The following is a 20,535-nucleotide window of genomic DNA, read 5'->3' as shown; positions in this document are numbered from 1 at the left end:
TTCTGTTATCTTGAGCACTGCGATGGTTTCTTACCCATTTCTTAACATACTTTTCTGGCCTAAACTTGCTTAATGGTGGTCCCACAAGAGAAACAAAAATCCCCTCTCACAATCAGCACTCGTGACAGGAAGCGTATCAATTGTTCCTTTCAGCATTTTTATGTGATGGGGAACAACACATGGATCATCGACGTAATCTCTGAAAGCACGTTTGGTGTCCTCAAAGGGAACTTGCAGACGTTCACACAATGGTTTAAGTTGTTGTTCTCCTGCAATCCATGGGCTTTCAACATCTGAGGGCCATTTTGCAGGATTGCAAATGTCAATCTGCCGAATCAACAATTTATATTCCCTAGATGATGCTCCACTATCCATGCCGCTCCTCTGCGATGCTACATTGCCTCTGCGATGCTACATTGCCTCTGCGATGCTACATTGCCTCTGCGATGCTACATTGCACTCCAAACGGCTTGACAGATTGTCTATCGATGATTGCAAGAAAGCATTTTTGTTTAACTTAGGTTGTCGTCGCCTGCCCTCTTGAATCATTACTCCTTTGAAACTATCCTCCTGCATAGCCTTTACATACTGTGTGTAATATGGATAATCTGTTCTTTCACTGAGCTCATTCTCTCCATCTTGGTCCTTTTGTTGAGCCAATGCCCTGATGGTCCTTTTCACAGCTTGGTAAGCTTTTACAATTGTGGTACTCTCTGATTGTAGGATCAAAGACAGTTCGGATATCTCTGATATGGCATCCAGCATAACTGCCAAACTATGAATGAATGCATCAGTCTCAAGAGTGGCCTTCAATCCACTGTATGTAGCAGTTTCAGTATTAGACTTTCCCGTATTAGATTCATCAGTAAAGTGCTTGTGTAGAACCTTGTAATTGTTCCACAAGGCTCTGAGAGCACGAAAACTGGAAGGGGTCCATCTTGTGTCAAGAACCCGCTTCATCTGCAAAACTTGTGTTTCAAGTTCTTTCGCACACTCTTCTAATTTGCGCTGGGCTTTGGGCGAGGTATTGTACAAGCTGTACAATTTGTCTATAAATATCTTTATATGGTTCACTGCAGTAACAGAATCCACCGCATCTCCGACAGTAAGCTCAAGTCTGTGACACATACAGTGCCATATAATAATATTTGGAAACTTTTCTTGCAATCTGGTCATCACTCCAGACTTTTTCCCCACCATTGTTGAGGCACCATCTGCACAAACTCCAACAAGGTTTTTCTTCAAGTAGGCTTCTGTAAATGTATGCTTATCTAACGTGGAGAGAACATTGTTGGTTATGGATTCTGCTGATAAGCTCTCTAGTTCAATTAATTCTAATGGAAATGCAAATGCATCAGTAGATTTGGTTTCTGAATACATGAATGTTCGTATATATAATATTGTTACGGACCGCGGATAAGATGTTGGTTTTGCCGAGCGGAGGCCCCGCGGCCCTAACAGTTACCCCGACTAACCCGATTCCTGAACGTTGGCCGGATCGCGCCACAGATATTCAATGGGGAAAAGACTAAGGCGACACGGATGTGAAGAAGAAGACGAAGAAATAATAGGGAATACGAATATAATTTATTTGCTATTTACAGGCTCAAAAAAACCAAGGAGAAGGAAGGATAAAAAAATAAAATAGACAGAGGGACGGACCAGAAGGACACAGTGCAAATTCCTAGCTTACCTACAGTCTTAATTAACCCAAGGACAGAACAAACAAAACAAACTCACGTACACAAGAAGGATGGGAAGGCAGGAGGTGGATGGCTGGAGGGAAAGGAAGGTCCAAGGATGCTGCAGCACGATCGGGGCGTTTGGCAGCCGCCGTTCCTTCGCGGCCCCGCTCAAAAGTGCCGTCCACACCCCAAGCTGCGGTTACTGAAGCTGCTGTTGTTGAAGCTGCTGTGTTGCTGCGTGGACGTCACGTGCTTTCTCCAGGACTCGTCTGACTCGTCTGGTCCAACCACTCAACTCAACAACACGCACGTCTCCCTGTCCAACTCCTCCAGGCTTCTTGCTGTTAACTCCTTTGTTTGGTCCAACTTTGGCGAGCAAGGCGACGAATAGCAGGCTTTGTGCTTCCCTGGATATCCTAACGCAGTACCTTGCGCGCGCGCTTTTATAGCGCCTCCGGCGATCAAGCCGCCGGCCTTCAGGACACGCCCCTCGGTGAGCTCGCTTCGGCCCTGATTGGTGGGCACAGGCCCTCTGACTCCACCCTTGATGACGATGGGCGGGCACGCCCTTCTTCCCCGAGCTGAGCACATGTTTAATGGCGGCTATTGGGGTGAAATCAGCAACCCACCGCTGTAACAAACCTGTGCCCCGTGCAGTTGGCAATGGAGGCTTGGAGGGGATGTAATTGGCAATTGAGGCTTGGCAATGATGAAAGGGGAATGTGAAAGGAATCTACTCTATTTCACTTGGTGCAATGGAGTGTCATCTTAATGGAAGACAAGGCCTTACCCTAATACACATAATAAAGATATAACTATCAACCAGGGGGAAATCTATGATTGGCTGACGTGATTGTTTATGACCTAATTATGGGACGCCCTTTGACCTTTATACATAACTGGAGTAAGGAGGGTCCAGAATAAAGCAATATTTCACAACAATTTACTATACAATACAACACAATAAAAAAACACAATCGTCATATCCGCAACAATATTAATGCCGATTTGTGGCTTACTGTGGTTGATTCATCAATCATTAGTGAAATCTTACAATTATCACTGATAATTGCTGAACACAGTTCACTCCGCATGTTGGACGCGATGGAAGACAAGATCTCTGTTGCTGAGTATCGTGAATGTAGTCCAAATCCTAAGTCAACACCATTTAGCATTTGTAACTCACACAAGTTGACATGATCTGCAAAAGGTCTATTTTGTTTCACTAAGTGGTACACAGTTCTAAAAACTTTTTCAGTGACACTTGAATGGTGCGATTCACTTATCGTGAAAGCAGAAGCTATTTCATGTTTGTTGGTTTTTATACGCGCATAAATTTCAGGGCATAAATACGCGCAGCGTATTTGGTCTTATTATCTTGCCAAAACGAAGTTTTTGCAAGATGTATTAGTCAGCTTGTATGTTTGTTTGTGGTTAATCATTTTTTTTTTCACGTTTAGATCACTCTGTAGACCACAGTTATTATTGGAAACTCCTGTAACTTCGCATATCAGAGTCCTATAGAGATACCCTTCAGCACACAAAATTTTGAAGGTCAAGGTCAAAGGTCAAGGTCACTTTGTGGTCAATCATGGAGGTCGACGAAACACTAATTTTTTGAGTAACTTTGATCGGATCGTCTCCAAACTTCATGGGAATCTAGTATATGGTCCGGCGCTCAGCTGATTAGTTTTTGGTGGCGATCGGCCTTGACCTTCATGGTTAGCGCTGGAGGTCGAAAATTATTGACCCCAAGGTCAAATTTTGAAATCGTAGGTACCATATCGAGTAATACCTCATATGAATGCCCTTGATGAGTGCTTCCCAGATCTGTAAACAGTTTGACGCTATGACGTCATTTGATGACGTCATGACGAAAAAACGGAATTTTCATGAAAAAATTATTTCCTCAGTTCTCATCAAAATCTTTCAATATTTCATGTGCGTTGGTCATGAAGACATACTATTCACCATACGAAATTATTAAGGTCAAGGTCAAAGGTCAAGGTCACTTTGCGGTCAATCATGGAGGTCAACGAAACCCTTATTTTTTGAGTAACTTTGATCTTATGATCTCCAAACTTGGTGGGTATATAGGGTGTGGTATGGCGCTCAGCTGATTAGTTTTTGGTGTCGATCGGCCTTGACCTTCAAGGTCATTTTGAAGGTCATTCAATTTTGACCAAAAGGTAAAATAGACAGATGCAGGGGCAAGATACGGTTCACCCTGTGGGTGACATATGTTTTTTTTGTTTTTTTGTTTGTGGTTAATCATTTTTTTTCACGTTTAGATCACTCTGTAGACCACAGTTATTATTGGAAACTCCTGTAACTTCGCATATCAGAGTCCTATAGAGATACCCTTCAGCACACAAAATTTTGAATGTCAAGGTCAAAGGTCAAGGTCACTTTGTGGTCAATCATGGAGGTCGACGAAACACTAATTTTTTGAGTAACTTTGATCGGATCGTCTCCAAACTTCATGGGAATCTAGTATATGGTCCGGCGCTCAGCTGATTAGTTTTTGGTGGCGATCGGCCTTGACCTTCATGGTTAGCGCTGGAGGTCGAAAATTATTGACCCCAAGGTCAAATTTTGAAATCGTAGGTACCATATCGAGTAATACCTCATATGAATGCCCTTGATGAGTGCTTCCCAGATCTGTAAACAGTTTGACGCTATGACGTCATTTGATGACGTCATGACGAAAAAACGGAATTTTCATGAAAAAATTATTTCCTCAGTTCTCATCAAAATCTTTCAATATTTCATGTGCGTTGGTCATGAAGACATACTATTCACCATACGAAATTATTAAGGTCAAGGTCAAGGTCACTTTGCGGTCAATCATGGAGGTCAACGAAACCCTTATTTTTTGAGTAACTTTGATCTTATGATCTCCAAACTTGGTGGGTATATAGGGTGTGGTATGGCGCTCAGCTGATTAGTTTTTGGTGTCGATCGGCCTTGACCTTCAAGGTCATTTTGAAGGTCATTCAATTTTGACCAAAAGGTAAAATAGACAGATGCAGGGGCAAGATACGGTTCACCCTGTGGGTGACATATGTTTATGTCTTTTTATTTTGTTTCGTAATGAAGCCAACTGTGCTTTTTTAGTATCACCATTGGGAAACACTGCTACAGATAACCATTCCGGTCTAAGATAGACACCTTGGGTCATGACAACTCCACAATGTAGTTTTTTTAACCTTTGAGCAAATATTACATAATAGCCCCCCTTCATGTGCCACCAACCATGGATATTTGGCATGAAATTCTTCATATTGCGCATCATTCCAGCATGCAGGTAAGTGACAATTGGGATTCAACTCTTGATATTCTGAAGGTTGCTCTGGAGTAGTGTCCAACTCCTTGTGATCTACAGGTGTCACGGCATCACTGTCAGCTTCCTGGCAACCCATTGGTGTGACTGGTGGCATGGCATCACTGTCAGCTTCCTGGCAACCCATTGGTGTGACTGGTGGCATGGCATCACTGTCAGCTTCCTGGCAACCCATTGGTGTGACTGGTGGCATGGCATCACTGTCAGCTTCCTGGCAACCCATTGGTGTGACTGGTGTCATGGCATCACTGTCAGCTTCCTGGCAACCCATTGGTGTGACTGGTGTCATGGCATCACTGTCAGCTTCCTGGCAACCCATTGGTGTGACTGGTGGCATGGCATCACTGTCAGCTTCCTGGCAACCCATTGGTGTGACTGGTGTCATGGCATCACTGTCAGCTTCCTGGCAACCCATTGGTGTGACTGGTGGCATGGCATCACTATCAGAACGATTTGGTGGTGCAGAAGACATCATGCTTGGACTGGCTGTGGGTGAAAAAAAACAAATACAGTAGTGATATAGCAAAAGTGCCTTTAAAAATGTGTTTAATTTACAGCAACCCCCCACCCCCAACAGCAGTACCAGCACTTCTCGTGGTCTATGGGATTTAGGTGTATTATTCGGTACAAATTTATATCACCGGCATTCCTTTTGTCAATGCAATACCTAACTAGTATTTAGCAGATAACTCTTCACATAATGAATTGTTGTAAGCCTGAAAATATGCTTTTTGGATGAATATCTTTTCAATTCAAAACGGCTTCATATTTCAACATCGCTCTAAAGATACAATATCAAGACAATGGCATGAACCTATTTTTTTTACAGCTTGCAAATATAATATAATGCGACAATTGCTTACCCTTTGTAAAATATGATGCGATTGTGTTTGTTGTGGCTTTAGTTCTTTTCCTCTTGCTTCCAGGCTTATTTAGTCCCAAAGGGGACCAAAAAACAACAACAACCACGGTTCCCGAAAAAGGCCAACCCCCGCTTTGCGGGGAAAAATGGCCTCTAAAGGTGGTTTTTTTTTGGTTTTTTTTTCCAGGCTTATTTGGTTTCATGGAAGGACGCTTAGCTCCAAGTTCTGAAATATAGAAATGAATCAAGATTAGTTTTGCTAAGAAATTATAACAACGACCACATATTATGTATTGAATTATGTAAAGGAAACTTAGCAATATATTACGCATAAATATTTTAGCTAACATTCAACTGACTGTACATGTGCAGAATTACAGGAAAAACCCACCGAACCAACTAAGAGATAACAAAAATGGAAGTAGGGATATAGTCCCAAAAAAAAAATCGAGTCAGGTGTGCTCTTTTAAATGTTTACCTTCAACTTCAAGAAGAAATATTGTATCACTTTCGCTTTCCCCCTTTATAAAATAGATTTCTGTATCATTTCTGTAAAAAGAACACAATCCTACTTTTAGCCGATTTTTGTGATGCTGATTCCATGTGTCCATCGTTGAATTTTCCCTGAATTTTTCAGGGAAATCCTGAATTTTGTCTGAAAATCCTGAAAATCAAGCCGATCCTGAATTTTCCCTGAATTTCCCTGAATAATTTTCCCTGAATGAATCGTTGAACGTTGGACGTCAAGTCGTTCTCATCTTTCTTTGCATCAGCTTGTGCCGCATTCTGCCAAACCTGTTTTCAAAACAAAGAAAATTTATAGGTATCACAAGTATCAGCATTATTACTAGTACATCGGTTAATTTCATTGTATTTTAAGGTATTATACGGACATGTTAGTGAATGAAATGCATGCATTCTAAAGCACTTACTGATTGTGTATTAAAAACAACGTTCATTTTATAAGGGCCGAGGTCCGCGCGTGTCGTGTGCTCTTTGACCTGTCTTGCCGCGCATGCGCACGTTGTCCTCACGCTTTGACAATGTGCAACTGCACTCGCTCTTCCGGTCGCTTTGCTTTCTCAAAGAAACACGGCATCTTGTCAAATGAGGTTTAAATTATGCAGTAATTTACGACGATTTCATTCTGTAATTACGACGTAAGTAATTCTGTAAGTTTCATTCTGTAAGTAATTTACGACGAGTTTCGATGCCACTTACGAAATCGGCGCATGCCACGGGACGTGATGACGTCACTGCGTTTTAGCCTGAAAAAACACTGCGTTTAGCCCGATCCCTGCAGTTAAGCGCGCGACATGCAGACAGCCGTCCAAACTTTTAACTTATGAAATTGAAGGCTGTCCTTCAGTCTTTTTGAATAATTTCTGAATAAATGTTAAAACAGTATCAAATTACGCTAATTCGTATATGCAAGGTAAACAAAGTAGCACAGGAACGCTTTAATTACCACAGAGCATATCAAGTACGTACCTCAATTTTCCTCAAATTCCTTAATTGGTCCTAGACTCCTAGCAATTTGTCGGCTCCGTATACGGAATGCTGGCCTAGCCTGGGGGCCTCCCGCCACGCGCGCCCCGCCGGCCCCGGGAGGCGGATGCGCAATCATCAATGTCGATATTATACGTACGTTTGATTTGTCAAAAGCTAGTCACGTATATGGATAGCCAACGCAAATTAATGCTATGGAACACCACGCGCAGCGTATGAATGCAGACGATTTTAATAATAATACAATTCGTACTACATTTCTTTTCTTTTTTTATTGAAAGCCAAATTTATTTTTTTTAGGTATACGTGCGTATACGCAAAAATGTCCTATATTTTTTTTAAGTATACGGCGTATACAAAAGTATACCCTCCACTACATCAGTGCCTCTCCCCTCACTCTCCTCTCCCATGAGAGTATGAGGCAAAATATTCTGTGGTTTGATAAGACGAAAATTTTACTCTTTTTCCTGAACGCAAAGCGCTACGTCTGGCGGAAACCGAGCACAGCTCATCATCCATTGAACACCATCCCTTCCATGAAGCATGGTCGTGGCAGCATCATGCTATGGGGATGCTTTTTAGTGGCAGGGACTGGGACACTTGTAAGGATAGATGAACAATGAATAACATAACAATAACAAAAACGTGAAAGTCCTTGAGTTGCCCATCCAAGGTCCAGACTTGAATCCCAATGAGAATCTGTGGAAAGACTTGAAGATTGCTGTTCACCGACGCTCGCCATCCAACTTGACAGAGCTTGAGCAAATCTGCAAGGAAGAATGGGAGAAACTCCCCGAATCCAGATGTGCGAAGCTGATGCAGACATACTCCAGAAGACTCAAAGCTGTAATCGCTGCCAAAGGCGTTTCTATTAAATATTGACCATGGGGGTTGAATACTTATGTAAACTAGATATTCCTGCATTTCATTTTGAATTATTTTGTAAAAAATTCTAAAAACATTTTTTACAATTTGTCATTATAAGGTATTTTGTGTAGATCAGTGACAATATTTTTAAAATTCAATACATTCGAAATTCAGGCTGTAAGACAACAAAATGTGAAGATATTGTGGGGTTGGCCGGGGGAAGCTTGACCAAAGAATTTCACTAACCAGCTGGCCAGGCCTGACATACGACCAACCAGCATTTGGAATCTGGCCATGTTGCCGGCAATAGCTCGCCTACTCTTTGCGAAGGACAGCCATGATATATTTGACGTCCACCAGTTAATGCAGCCAGGACAGATGCCAGCTCAGCACACACTCACATTGAGCTACCTGTGAAACACCTGGATGAGATTATAGCTGGGCAAAATTAAAATCCAGGTGGACAACTTAGATTAGTGTGGCTCTGTAAAGAGTATGGTACATTAAAATCAATGAGGTATAAGGGGGTGAAGCCAGACTCGAGGTAAACATAAACCTACAGTCTAGGTCCACCTAACCCTACTCCCTACCCCCCCCCCCCCCCCCACCCCGCCGCTTTCTCCTTCAGCGTCCCCTACCAAAGGTAAGTCGAACCCCGACACCACCCCCTTTCCCCCGCTTCCCCCTACCAAACGCAAGTCGCGAACACCCCCTTTCCTGACAGTGTGTTGGGGCATGGTGGTGATGTGCATGTGTAACCCTTGACCAGACAAAGATCCCGGCGGGTTAAATATCATGGCAAGGTCAGCTTTGGTCTTATTTACTCCAGCGCGCCAGTCTCTCTCTCTCTCTGTTTTTTTCTTCCCCCCCCCCCCCTCCTCCCCTCCCCCACTCTCTCTCTCTCTCCCTCCCTTCCATCTTCTTTCTAGCTCCCACCTCCTCTCTCTCTATCTCTCTCCCACCCCCTCTCTCTCTATCTCTCTCCCAACCCCTCTCTCTATCTCTCTCCCACCCTCTCTCTCTATCTCTCTCCCACCCCCTCTCTCTATCTCTCTCCCACCCCCTCTCTCTATCTCTCTCCCACCCTCTCTCTCTATCTCTCTCCCATCCCCTCTCTCTATCTCTCTCCCCACCCCCTCTCTCTATCTCTCTCCCACCCCCTCTCTCTATCTCTCTCCAACCCACCTCTCTCTATCTCTCACCCACCCCCTCTCTCTATCTCTCTCCCACCTCCTCTCTCTATCTCTCTCCCACCCCCTCTCTCTATCTCTCTCTCCCTCTCTCTCTCTCTCTCTCTCTCTCTCTCTATCTCTCTCTCTATCTCTCTCCCTCTATCTCTCTCCCACCCCCTCTCTCTATCTCTCTCCCACCCCCTCCCTCTATCTCTCTCCCTCTCTCCCTCCCTCTCTCTCTCTATCTCTCTCCCTCTCTCTCTCTCTATCTCTTTCTCTCTATCTCTCTCCCTCTATCTCTCTCTATCTCTCTCCCACCCCCTCTCTCTATCTCTCTCCCACCCCCTCTCTCTATCTCTCTCCCACCTCCTCTCTCTATTTCTCTCCCACCCCCTCTCTCTATCTCTCTCCCACCCCCTCTCTCTATCTCTCCCTCTATCTCTCTCCCACCCCCTCTCTCTATCTCTCTCCCACCCCCTCTCTCTATCTCTCTCCCACCCCTCTCTCTATCTCTCTCCCACCCCCTCTCTCTATCTCTCTCCCACCTCATCTCTCTATCTCCCCCATCCTCTCTCACTTCCACCTCTTTCGATCTACCCTCTCTTTCTTGGTATTCCCATCAGCGAAGTGACGGGTGGTATTTGCTAATATAAAATACAGTATGTAGCATATTAACAAGAGAGAAAACCATTTTCAAGTCGGTTCGTCTTCATCTGTTTGTTTTCATCAAGCATTTGCTCTATCTGCCATGGATTCTTAAGAGAATTCTGCCTGCCTGCAAAGTTTGGCCTCGATCTGTTCAGGCGTTTTGGAGAAAATTGGATTTTAGTGTTTTTCACTCAAAACAATATGGCGGCCGAACCACGTGACCTGTGACGTCATAATTACCATTACAATATTCCACAGACCGAGTCCCTCCTATGGTGAAAATTTGCTCTCAATCGGTCCAATTATTGCAGAGAAAATGGTTTTTAAAGGAAAACAGAAAAAAAATTCCCAAAAGAATTCCCCCCAAAAAATCCTGGATCCGGAATAATATCCTGAGCTTCACCAAAAACTCATCAATTCTTCCTTATCCCAAGGGCAATCATCCCACCAACTTTCATCCAAATCCGTTCAGAACTTTTCCAGATATCTTGTTCACAAACACACGAACACACACACACACACACACACACACACACACACACACACACACACACGGACGAACACGATCGAATGCATTACTCCCTAGCGGGAGTAACTAGAACGGCATTACCTAGAGCGCATGCCTCTGCCAAGTGAACAGTTTATGTTTTGTATCCCACTGATAGGTCAGATCTGGATTCGGACCTGAACCAAAATTGAATTGGCTTGTTCTTGTCGCCTACTGAACCCATCCGCCAAATTTCATCCAAATACGTCCACAACTTTTTGAGATAACCTGCACACAAACAGACAGACAGACAGACAGACAGATGGGTTAAAACAACCTCCGTCCATTGCAAATGGCAGAGGTAAAAACGACGGAAACAAGTAATATAAAAATATTTATAAACAAATAGACAGTAAGAGCAAAATATTACTGTCGTGTAATTCCCCTCGGTGAAGACCGGGGAATCACGGATAGCTAATCGGGCGTTAACTTCGAGGCGACGATCAAATGCGGACTCACTATACAAACACGGACAGAAAAGGGAAGAAGAAGAAGCGGGAAGCTTTTACCTGTGGCGATCTCGCCGGGCAGTTTTCAAAGCCTGCAGGAAATAAACTCAAACGGAGACGGAATTATGGACAAAAATAAACATGTTTATTTTACGGAACCCGAGAACAATGAAACGCGCTGGTAAATAAACCCTCTAATGAGCGCTTCTACACCAGACGTATCAAACAAACAAAGGAATATATATGAAAAGAACTGTGTTGTGTGGGGGTGTGCTGGGCTTAGCTCTGTCTGGCTGAGGTGTGTCAGGGATCGTCAGGCCCCAAGCTCGTCGTCCGAAGACGGTTCCAGTGGTGGGAAGAAAAGCCTCGACGCACCCTTGTTCACCAGGCCTCGGCAAGGCCCCCCACACGAAGCGAGCGGGCGTGCAACCTGCCTCCTCAGCCATGCAATGTCCTCGCGGATTCGGCACGAAACTGTGATGCACCCAACGTTCGGTTCAGAAAGGAAAGAGGGTCGAGGGTGAAGGAAGGCTTGAGGGCAAGAGGTCGGAGCAGAGGAACCGTGAGGGCAGGAGTGAACGAGGTCCAGGTACCAAAGTCTCCAACAACGAGCAGGAACGAGAAGGGAAAATGTCGGTCTCCTCGAACCTTTTAACATCAGCTCCTGACGTCACCGGCGCTTCTCCTTCAATCAGCGCGTCGCTTCTTGCTCGCCCCTCACGCCCTCCCATCCGAGGGAAGCTTCTTGCTCCGCCCCTGGCAAATCACCAGTCCTTCCTTACTCTGCCAATCAGCGGCCTTCATCCTGCCTCTTGTCTTCCTTCCACCAATCAGTGTACCAATAGTGGCCAGCTTCTTGCCCCTGCCTTGACCAATCACGAGCTTCATCCTGCCTCGTCTCCCTATTGGTGGTGTCTTGTCCAATGGTGTGATCTCTCCATCAAACCCTTCGACCAATCCTTCACGGGGTGAGCGTGGCCTCAGCCTGCCTGAGCAATGTGTGTCGGCCAAGTCGGGGTTGTCAGCCCAAGTGCGTCATCTGGGTTCCGGTTAGTTTTATTGTTATTTTGGGGGGGGGGTTTAATTAGTGTGTGTGCTAATGGGGATGGATTCCTAATGTCTATCGTGCGTTGCTTAAGGGACACAGGGATGATCACAGGTTTCACACACAGGGGAATTAGCATAATCCCTACTCTATTTATCACAAAGCCATCCTCATATGACCACAAAGATACACTTATGCAAAGATACACTTATGCAGATACACTTATGCAAACAAACCGCCTAAACAAACTTATTACATGTGGGGTTCTCTATCACGACAACCGGAGCATGATACCTACACAGATATACCTGATCTATATGTCATTACCCCAAAATTCATAACAATACTTTCATCAATGTTAAACTCTGATTGGTGGTTTGGTTGCGAGCAGGGGCGCCGCCAGGGATTTTGGGCCCCATGAAAAGATTTCACAATGGGCTCCTGTGAAGCACGCACGCACATTTTTTCCCCGACATTTTTGCCAGGATGTTGAAACAATGCATATATTTCTGCATACAGTATGGAATTCACTATTTGATGCAAGACTGACACCCACACAAGAAAGGTGCTAAAGGCCATCTTTTACAGTCTAAATGTAATTTTAATGGTAAGAATTACAACATACATTAACCTCTTCAATTAAAATAAATTAACATTATCATCTATAGAATGATATAACAAACAAAATAATAAAATCAGCAGCAGAGTATACATACAAGTATACATACCAAGTGTAGTGATCCAATATCCACAGCCATGCCATTTAGTTATCACTGGTCCTTGCTCAGCCTCACACACCAAGAGCCCAGCGCCGAGCCGTGTTGCTAGCAAAGTCACTGATCAAGTCTTTGAAGTCCAGCTTTCTAGCCAACTGACTTTTAATGGACAGCATGGCAAGACTGCAAAGCCTGGTTAATAATTTAATATTGAGAATTTTTACCTCATGTTCTAATAATTTTTAGGGCCCCTGTCAGTGCAGGGCCCTTGGAATCATCCTAACTCCCCCCCCCCTTACAGCGCCCCTGGTTGTGAGGAGGAACCAATGGGTTTAAGTGGACAGTGTGCAATGGAAAATAACACCACTGTCCATAAGCATTCCCAGATTCCACAACTCTGTCTCACCAGGAAAAGAATGTTAGGCGATTCCATCTGAGCTCCACTGCAGCCAAGAACAGCCCAATGCTCTTGGCTGCAAGAAACTTACCACCAATGACATCGTTAAATATTGTGTTCATTAAAGACATTTGGAGGGCTGTTATGGTTCTTTTTAAAGCCCCAAAATCGCCGTCGTGAAAGTATTTATCGGAGATACTTTTAGGTCGGAGAGGGGGACGGTAAGCTACTTTTTTTCCTTTTTTTAATTTTTTTTTTTTGGGGGGGGGGGCATACACTGTTTAGCACACAATGTCACGTCAAGTTCTTTTGCACACGTTTAATCACCATATTTGATACTTGATGGTTCATCAACAGCCAGGCATACCACGCAACAGTATCGTATATCCCAGTCACACCATCATCATCATCATTGGGTTGTTTATCCTGGCATAGAAAGATGGCCCAGTTCAGGAAACGATTATATTGAGAAGCTAAATATTTGTAGAAAGACCAGACAATCTTGGCAGTTTATTTGATGGCCTCCGTTTGCCTTTCTCCCATATTGACAAGCTTTTCTTCCAGCGAGCTGTAGTCCTTTTTTGATGATGTGTCCAACGAATGGCCTGTCTTGTAGTGTAGCAGCATAGCAAACCTGTTGTGCATTTTGTGATACAAGCACCAAATTTGGCACAAATGTACATTAATATGTTGCGAACATTTTCAGATATTGGGCCACTTGAAATTCCGTAATTTTTTTTTCAAATTTTTTCAAATTTCGTAATTTCAAATTTTTCGGGTGACACCGTCACAATTTCGGTCTTCGAGGCCGGCCGATATAGTGGGGCGGCTTAGCCCAAATATTCAAAAGAATTGTGCATTTTGTGATACAAGCACCAAATTTGGCACAAATGTACATTAATATGTTGCGAACATTGTGTGGTCAGCAATGAAGACGAGAGTCTGAATTACATGTATGCAAAAGACCTTGTGAACCAGTGAAGCAAATACACGGGTAAGCATGAATTAAATCTAGGGCATGATATAATTTCCATGATGTTTACCTCTACACTCAATGGTGGAAGGAGGTAATGTTTTGATCCCAGCTTGTCTGTATGTCTGTTTGTCTGTTAGTCCACAAAATTCCAGACAAAGCTTGTAGTAGTGGTAGTTGTAGTGGTAGTGGTGATAACAGAAATTGTTATATAGAACTGAACTTATATTATTATTATATGCAGAAAATAACTTCATTTCTATATGCCCTGCAGTGGACAGGTTAATTGGTTTATGCACTGAAGGGGTCACCCTGGTGTGCACTGCTGTGTTCTGCCTCACTGAGTTGTTCAGGTATGATGTACTCAGCACAAGCTTCCGGTCGGCCCGGAGGTGGGGGTGCGGGGCCTGTCACGGAACGTCAAAACAAACGGCCTGCCGGGGCCGCCCAAAAGTCGGGCGTGAGGGGCGCGTCCACTAATGGAACGCCTCTCGCTTCCCAGATCGAGGGCCACGTGGTCAGGAGAACCTCGTCCCTTCCGGTCACACTTTGCCTATCGGCCGGCCTCGAAGACCGAAATTGTGACGGTGTCACCCGAAAAATTTGAAATTACGAAATTTGAAAAAATTTGAAAAAAAAAATTACGGAATTTCAAGTGGCCCAATATCTGAAAATGTTCGCAACATATTAATGTACATTTGTGCCAAATTTGGTGCTTGTTTCACAAAATGCACAATTCTTTTGAATATTTGGGCTAAGCCGCCCCACTATTGGTGGCGTCACTCTAATACAATATCGGGTACACGTCTATGTCTCCGTTTTCATGGAGAACTGATATGACGCACTCAATCGGGGACCGTGAATCTAAGAAAAAGGGATGCTTCTTCCAAATCACTTCGCCAAATTAAAAAGTGGGATTTATTGAATGAATGAATATGAATGAATGCCCCAAAATTGCATTCATTCATTCATTCTTTCATTCATTCTTCCAAATCACTTCGCCAAATTAAAAATTGGGATTTATTGAATGAATGAATATGAATGAATGCCCCAAAATTGCATTCATTCATTCATTCTTTCATTCATTCTTCCAAATCACTTCGCCAAATTAAAAAGTGGGATTTATTGAATGAATGAATATGAATGAATGCCCCAAAATTGCATTCATTCATTCATTCTTTCATTCATTCTTCCAAATCACTTCGCCAAATTAAAAATTGGGATTTATTATTGGACTAAATTTATTATTGGAATAAATAAATATGTTGTTGCAGTATGTTGTTGGGATGGAGTCTTTAACAAGCTTAGGTGGAGAAGGAATAGTTAGGCCATCCCCCACGCAGCAAGAGATGAGGTTTTGCAATCACTTCTGTGTGTCTGTCCAGGCCGTAACTTTTTTTTACCATTTGAGCTTGTGTCATCAAATCTTCTACAAAGCTTTATTATAAGAATATTGAAAAGATAAATGGATAATTTGGTCAAAAGGGTCAATGTCACATAAAATCTTCAATTTTGATTTACTTCAAATTTGAGCAGGGCTTGCATATTGGGTCACTGAAACCTATTGCTTTTGGGGTCAAAAGGTCAAGGTCGCCCAAAGTCGTCAACTTTTGTGTTTTTTTTAAAGCTGTTTTCGTCATGTCGAGCATACGGAAGGAAAAAAATAGTGTAAATACAAAGGAGGACGCAGACGGGCTTTGTATTTTCAGATGCTTTCTAATTTCCCTTTCATTTGTTTGTGAGATAGTTGATAACTTCAAATCAGCCACGCAAACACGTAACCAAATCAGCCACGAACAAACTCCCCCACTCCCTTCAATCCCACTCCTACCTCCAGGTCTTTAAAACAGCTGTTCACCACCATCTCTTATCTCCCCCCATCTAAAACCTTGATCTTTTCTACCCCCGTTAATTCACCCAAGATCCGCTTTTTTTTTTTTTTGAAATACCAACTTCTTTCTTTCCTGGAAGTTCGAGCAGTGTGCATGTGTTTTATATCTCCCCCCCCCCCCCACCTCCCCCGCCTTCCCATGCCTCCTCCCCCAAGCCCTCTCCCTCCCACAGATCTCCCGATGTCCCTGTTCTCTGCTGATGTACTTGTGTGCTTCCCTCTCTCTCCCCATCTTGTCTCCCGCTCCCTTTTTTGCATGTTCTGTGTGTCCGTTTTTTTTTTTTTTTGTGTGAATGATGTTAGCTTTTACACGAGCCTCGATCTTGTATACAAAAAATAAATAAATAAATAACCAAACTGTAAACTGTGAACCTGGTATTTCACAGGTAGGGTCTTACACCAATGAGGTGCTATTTTGTCACTCTCTTTTCTTTTCTGGCCCCTCACTGGGCGGGCTACCTCTGGCAGTCAACTTTCTAGGTTGTGCAGCAACATTTTGCCCCCTCGGTCATGCTTTCAGAGTTTGCTTGGGCACCCCATGACCAAGGTGCCGATGGGAGTGTCAGATAAACACGCTTGTTTCGCTTGTACAGTTGTACTCGTGCAGCGTCAGCTTTATTCAGCAAGAACAGGCCAACCTGTAATCACTTTTATAGTACGCTGTTCCAGTTTGGAATACCGGTCTTACAATCCGCCAAAGTAACGATCTGGAACAAGTTCAGAAAAAGAGCTCTCGAATCATTCCAGGACAATCATACATTCATTATGATCAAGCCCTTCGGTTTTGTAATCTCTCAAACTTGAAACAACGCAGGTTTGACATTTGTCTGAGATTCGCAGGCCAATTGCTAACGTCTAATGAGTTTAGACATTGGCTTCCAGACCTCAGGCAGGATAGGACACCATTACTCTCAGAAATTCATCTCAACTCTCACAAATCACATGCAAAACCCAAAGGTACAAAAACAGTGCCATACCATACTTTAAGATTCTGAATGAACAAGCATTCTGAGTATTGCGCTGCAATACATGTCCCCTACCGGCAGTCTGTCGTCCAGAAAACTGTTGGGGAAATTACCAAAGTTCAAAGTGCCATAACTTTGTCAAAAATGATCGAAACGTCGTGAAGTTCGAACTTGATCTGTAACTTATCATGAGGAAACCATGTACCAAGTTTGAAATCATTAGCATTAAGAGTTTAGAAAAAAAAGTCCGGAAAACTGTTCTTTGCGTGACGGACAGACAGACTGACGGACAGACAGACTGACAGACTGACAGACAGAGGGACGGAGTGCAAACCTATACTCCCCTCTGGTGTACACAGGTAGGTGACTATATAATATACATTGCACTCCCTTTTTCTTTTTTTTCTTGTTTTAAGAACAAAGTAATTACATGTATATCTTTTGAATATATTTTGCTGATTCGGACACACCTATTCTTTAATCCTTCCCCTGCTTCTTGTGTTATGGATTCGTCACTTCCGTTGTGGTGGTTTTCATCCACTGTAAACATTTCTGATATGTATTATTATTGTTGTCATTTAAAGGGAATAGATATTTCTATTTTCAAAAGTTAAAAGTTAATGTTTTAAATGAAACAGGAACCAGATGGCGACGAAGAGGAAGAGAAAAAAAAAGAAGGCGGAGAGAGTGAGTCGGACAAGAAGGAGCCAAGCTACTTGCGGTCTGGAGCGAACGTTGGCGAGCAAGAGTCATGAGTGAACTTTGGGTTTCCCAGGAAAGGGATTCCTGCGACAGAGTTGTTATCGCTGTGACAGATCAACCTGAGTGTCAGGTTTTGCGGTCGATTCCGAAGAGAATCATCGTCGGGCCGTTACGTCTCGAGTACGGGCCGTTGGCCATTTTGTCCCACGCGCTTTGCGCGTCGCGCAAGTTTTCTTTGCTTCACTTCAGCCATTTTCACCGCATTCAGACGTATCTGGTGTGTGTGAGTGCAACGTGGCTTTTGAAGGTTAATTTGCGGTTCGCCGACTGTGAGCCGTGAAACATCCATACCCGAGGGTGTGTTTTCCCAGTCGCCTGGAGGGCGCCTTTGGATTTCCCAGTCGCCTGGAGGGCGCCTTTGCACAGCTTTGGCAGCAGGACTGTAACTGCCAACCCAACGGGATTCTGGTCTCGATTGGACATTGTTCTGACGATCGCTGGAGCGGATCGACTTTGGCTTGAAGCCGGGATTAGAGACATTGGGAATCTTCTTCTTTTCGCTCACTTGAAGCACAGTGAGTTATGTTGTACGAACCTGATGGTACCATCATAGGAAATATATATATTGGTTGTACAATTGATTACTATTGTTGTTGAACTGTTATTCTTGTGTGATCTTAATACAATACTGATTTGTTTGTAACAATTGGTGTGGCTTCACCATTGATCTTTGACATACAGAATAACTCATTTTTCTGCTGTGACTCCTCTCGGGGCTCGGAGGTACACCGTGACCAGGGGGTTGGGGAGGAGCACGTAACAATACTGCACCAACGCAGAGGTTGGGGTTAACAGTCGCTTTAAAATCACCACACAGGCGAATACCTCCATTCTACTTAAGCACTGTGACCACAGGTGACACCCCCTCAGAGTGTTCCATCGGTTCAATGACCCCAAACTTTTCCAATCGATCAAGCTCTGCTTTGATTCGATTGCGAAGGGCATATGGAACCAGTGAAGGCTTACAGAATCACGGACTGACACCCTCCTTCAGGTATAGGTGATCTTGAGCACGTTTGAGCTTCCCAAGTTCACACACGAATAGAACTTGGTGTTTTTCCAAGACCCCCTCCAAGCGCGAAGGAGATGGAAATTATGTTAGGCACACTGTAAATGTTTGCCCAATCCAGACGAATGGAGTGCAACCAATTCCGACCAAGTAGAGATGGTCCAGAACCATCAACCACATGCAGGGGCAACACCTCTTGCTGGTCCCGATAATGAACCAACACATCCATCAAGCCTAATGGCTTTATCATCTCCCCTGTGTAAGTACGAAGGGTAGTGAATAGAGGCTCATACCGGACAACCCAACTGACGCCAGATCTGTTTACTCACGAGACTGACTGATGGCCGGTATCCACTGTGAAGTTGACTGGCCTGCCATTCACACTGACAGCTACCACAAAGGGGTGATTCGCAGCTGATGTAATCGGAAAAAGGCCGTGTTGGTCAAACTCACTGCCAGCCCCGACCACATCAACCGATGACGGCGCTCGGCCCTAACAGACCCTCTGCACATGGCCTGTCTCACCACACCGGTAACACACCGCATTCTGAAATGGACAGCTCCCACGAGAATGTGAACCACCACATCCCTGACAAGGCTGCTGTGGTAGTTGTCTCTATAACGCACTGCTTGCATGTACCCGGGAAGGAGACGAAATTCCCTGATCCTCCGCCCAGTTGGAGAATTTTGAGCACGTGACCCTCCCGCAAGAGAGTTGCGAGCACGTGACTCTCCAGGAGCTATGGCATTAACCACAGGGTCCTCCCCAACAATGGCACGAACATCCTTTCTAGTTTGTTCCACAACAGCCACAGTTTCAACCGCTTTAGCAAACGTAATCTCTTCAAACGTTATCCGTAAAATTGACGTGACCATCTCATCTCGCAACCTCCACGATAAAACGATCCTTCACTCTTTGTGATCGTTCATCGTCACCAAAACGACAATCCCCCGCCAGATGTTCGAGCCTGGTCACGAAATCAGCTACCCTCTCATCGGGAAACCGAACCAGGTTGTCGAACTCGTCCCGTGATAACTGTGGTGACTTGCCTGGATTAATACGGTCGTGCAACGTCTTCACTGTGGACTTGTAGGTAACAGCATCATCCGACGTCCTCGCCGGCGAAAGCAAATCACACACCAAACGGAAAACCTCCGCCAAGAGGTCCGATAGAAGAATCTCTTTCTGCTTCCCCACCTTGACGATGTCGTTAGCAATGAAATAAAAGCTCAGCTGCTCCGCAAAAAGTTCAAAGTTGTCCCCAGCGTACTCCCGGACCTTTCCATATGACGTAGCCATGGTCCGAAAAAAAAACCCCTCATCGCCAATTGTGATTTCTGTTATAAAGATGCGGACATGCAATAGGATCAAGCACCATGTTTTATTCCAGACAACCAGGCCTCACTTGGCCTAATCCACAGCGGTCTCACTCGGCCGTACACGGCACTACAGGAGTGAGGCGTGGAGAGGAGTGAAGGGAGAGGAGTGAGGTGAGAAGAGTGAGGAGAGAGATAGGAGTGAGGGGTGGATAGGAGGAGAGTGGTGTAATGGGATGGAGAGGAGTGAGGTGTATAGGAGTGAGGAGAGAGAGAGAGGAGTGAGGGGTGGATAGGAGGAGAGTGGTGTAATGGGCTGGAGAGGAGTGAGGGGTATAGGAGTGAGGAGGAGAGGAGTAAGGAGATGGAGGAGTGAGG

At 44.3% G+C, this 20,535-nt stretch overlaps 1 protein-coding gene and 1 long non-coding RNA gene across 10 annotated transcripts in view; one reads left to right on the top strand and one right to left on the bottom strand.

Annotated features, from left to right (window-relative positions):
- The window catches only part of LOC137427621 (uncharacterized), a 78,598-nt gene that overhangs the window by 30,784 nt on the left and 27,279 nt on the right, over positions 1–20,535 (top strand). The window contains exon 2 of the long non-coding RNA XR_010984534.1: positions 5,955–6,049. This is a non-coding gene — a long non-coding RNA (uncharacterized LOC137427621). The remainder of the gene's footprint in view (positions 1–5,954; positions 6,050–20,535) is intronic.
- LOC137427619 (E3 SUMO-protein ligase KIAA1586-like) lies at positions 291–13,089 on the bottom strand. 9 transcript variants are annotated; one of them, XM_078777970.1, is made up of 5 exons: positions 12,856–13,089; positions 10,697–10,861; positions 6,369–6,685; positions 5,892–6,116; positions 2,612–5,514 (listed from the first exon to the last, which is right to left on the bottom strand). In XM_078777970.1, exons 3-5 carry the CDS (start codon positions 6,499–6,501, stop codon positions 4,844–4,846), a joined length of 1,029 nt encoding a protein of 342 aa, XP_078634096.1. In that variant the 5' UTR covers positions 6,502–6,685; positions 10,697–10,861; positions 12,856–13,089; the 3' UTR covers positions 2,612–4,843. The 9 variants fall into 9 exon arrangements, with proteins under 9 accessions (XP_078634101.1, XP_078634099.1, XP_078634100.1 ...); XM_078777975.1 differs by lacking the exon at positions 6,369–6,685 and having other exon boundaries at positions 291–5,514; XM_078777973.1 differs by lacking the exons at positions 10,697–10,861; positions 12,856–13,089 and adding an exon at positions 6,823–7,372 and having other exon boundaries at positions 291–5,514; positions 6,463–6,685.

Source organism: Myxine glutinosa, chromosome 5 (genome assembly GCF_964187855.1).
Source record: "Myxine glutinosa chromosome 5, kmMyxGlut1.1, whole genome shotgun sequence".
NCBI lineage: Eukaryota > Metazoa > Chordata > Myxini > Myxiniformes > Myxinidae > Myxine > Myxine glutinosa.
Note: the sequence above shows the minus strand (reverse complement) of the source record. Positions and strands in the feature narration are given on the sequence as shown.

Bases quoted from the DNA above. Each gene is read 5' to 3' on its own strand.
- LOC137427619 (XM_078777970.1), bottom strand. From the start codon at position 6,501: ATGGACACATGGAATCAGCATCACAAAAATCGGCTAAAAGTAGGATTG. The intron at 6,117-6,368 runs GTAAACATTTAA...TCTATATTTCAG, and splicing joins ATTTCTTCTTGAAGTTGAAG to AACTTGGAGCTAAGCGTCCT. The intron at 5,515-5,891 runs GTAAGCAATTGT...TTTCACCCACAG, and splicing joins CGCATCATATTTTACAAAGG to CCAGTCCAAGCATGATGTCT.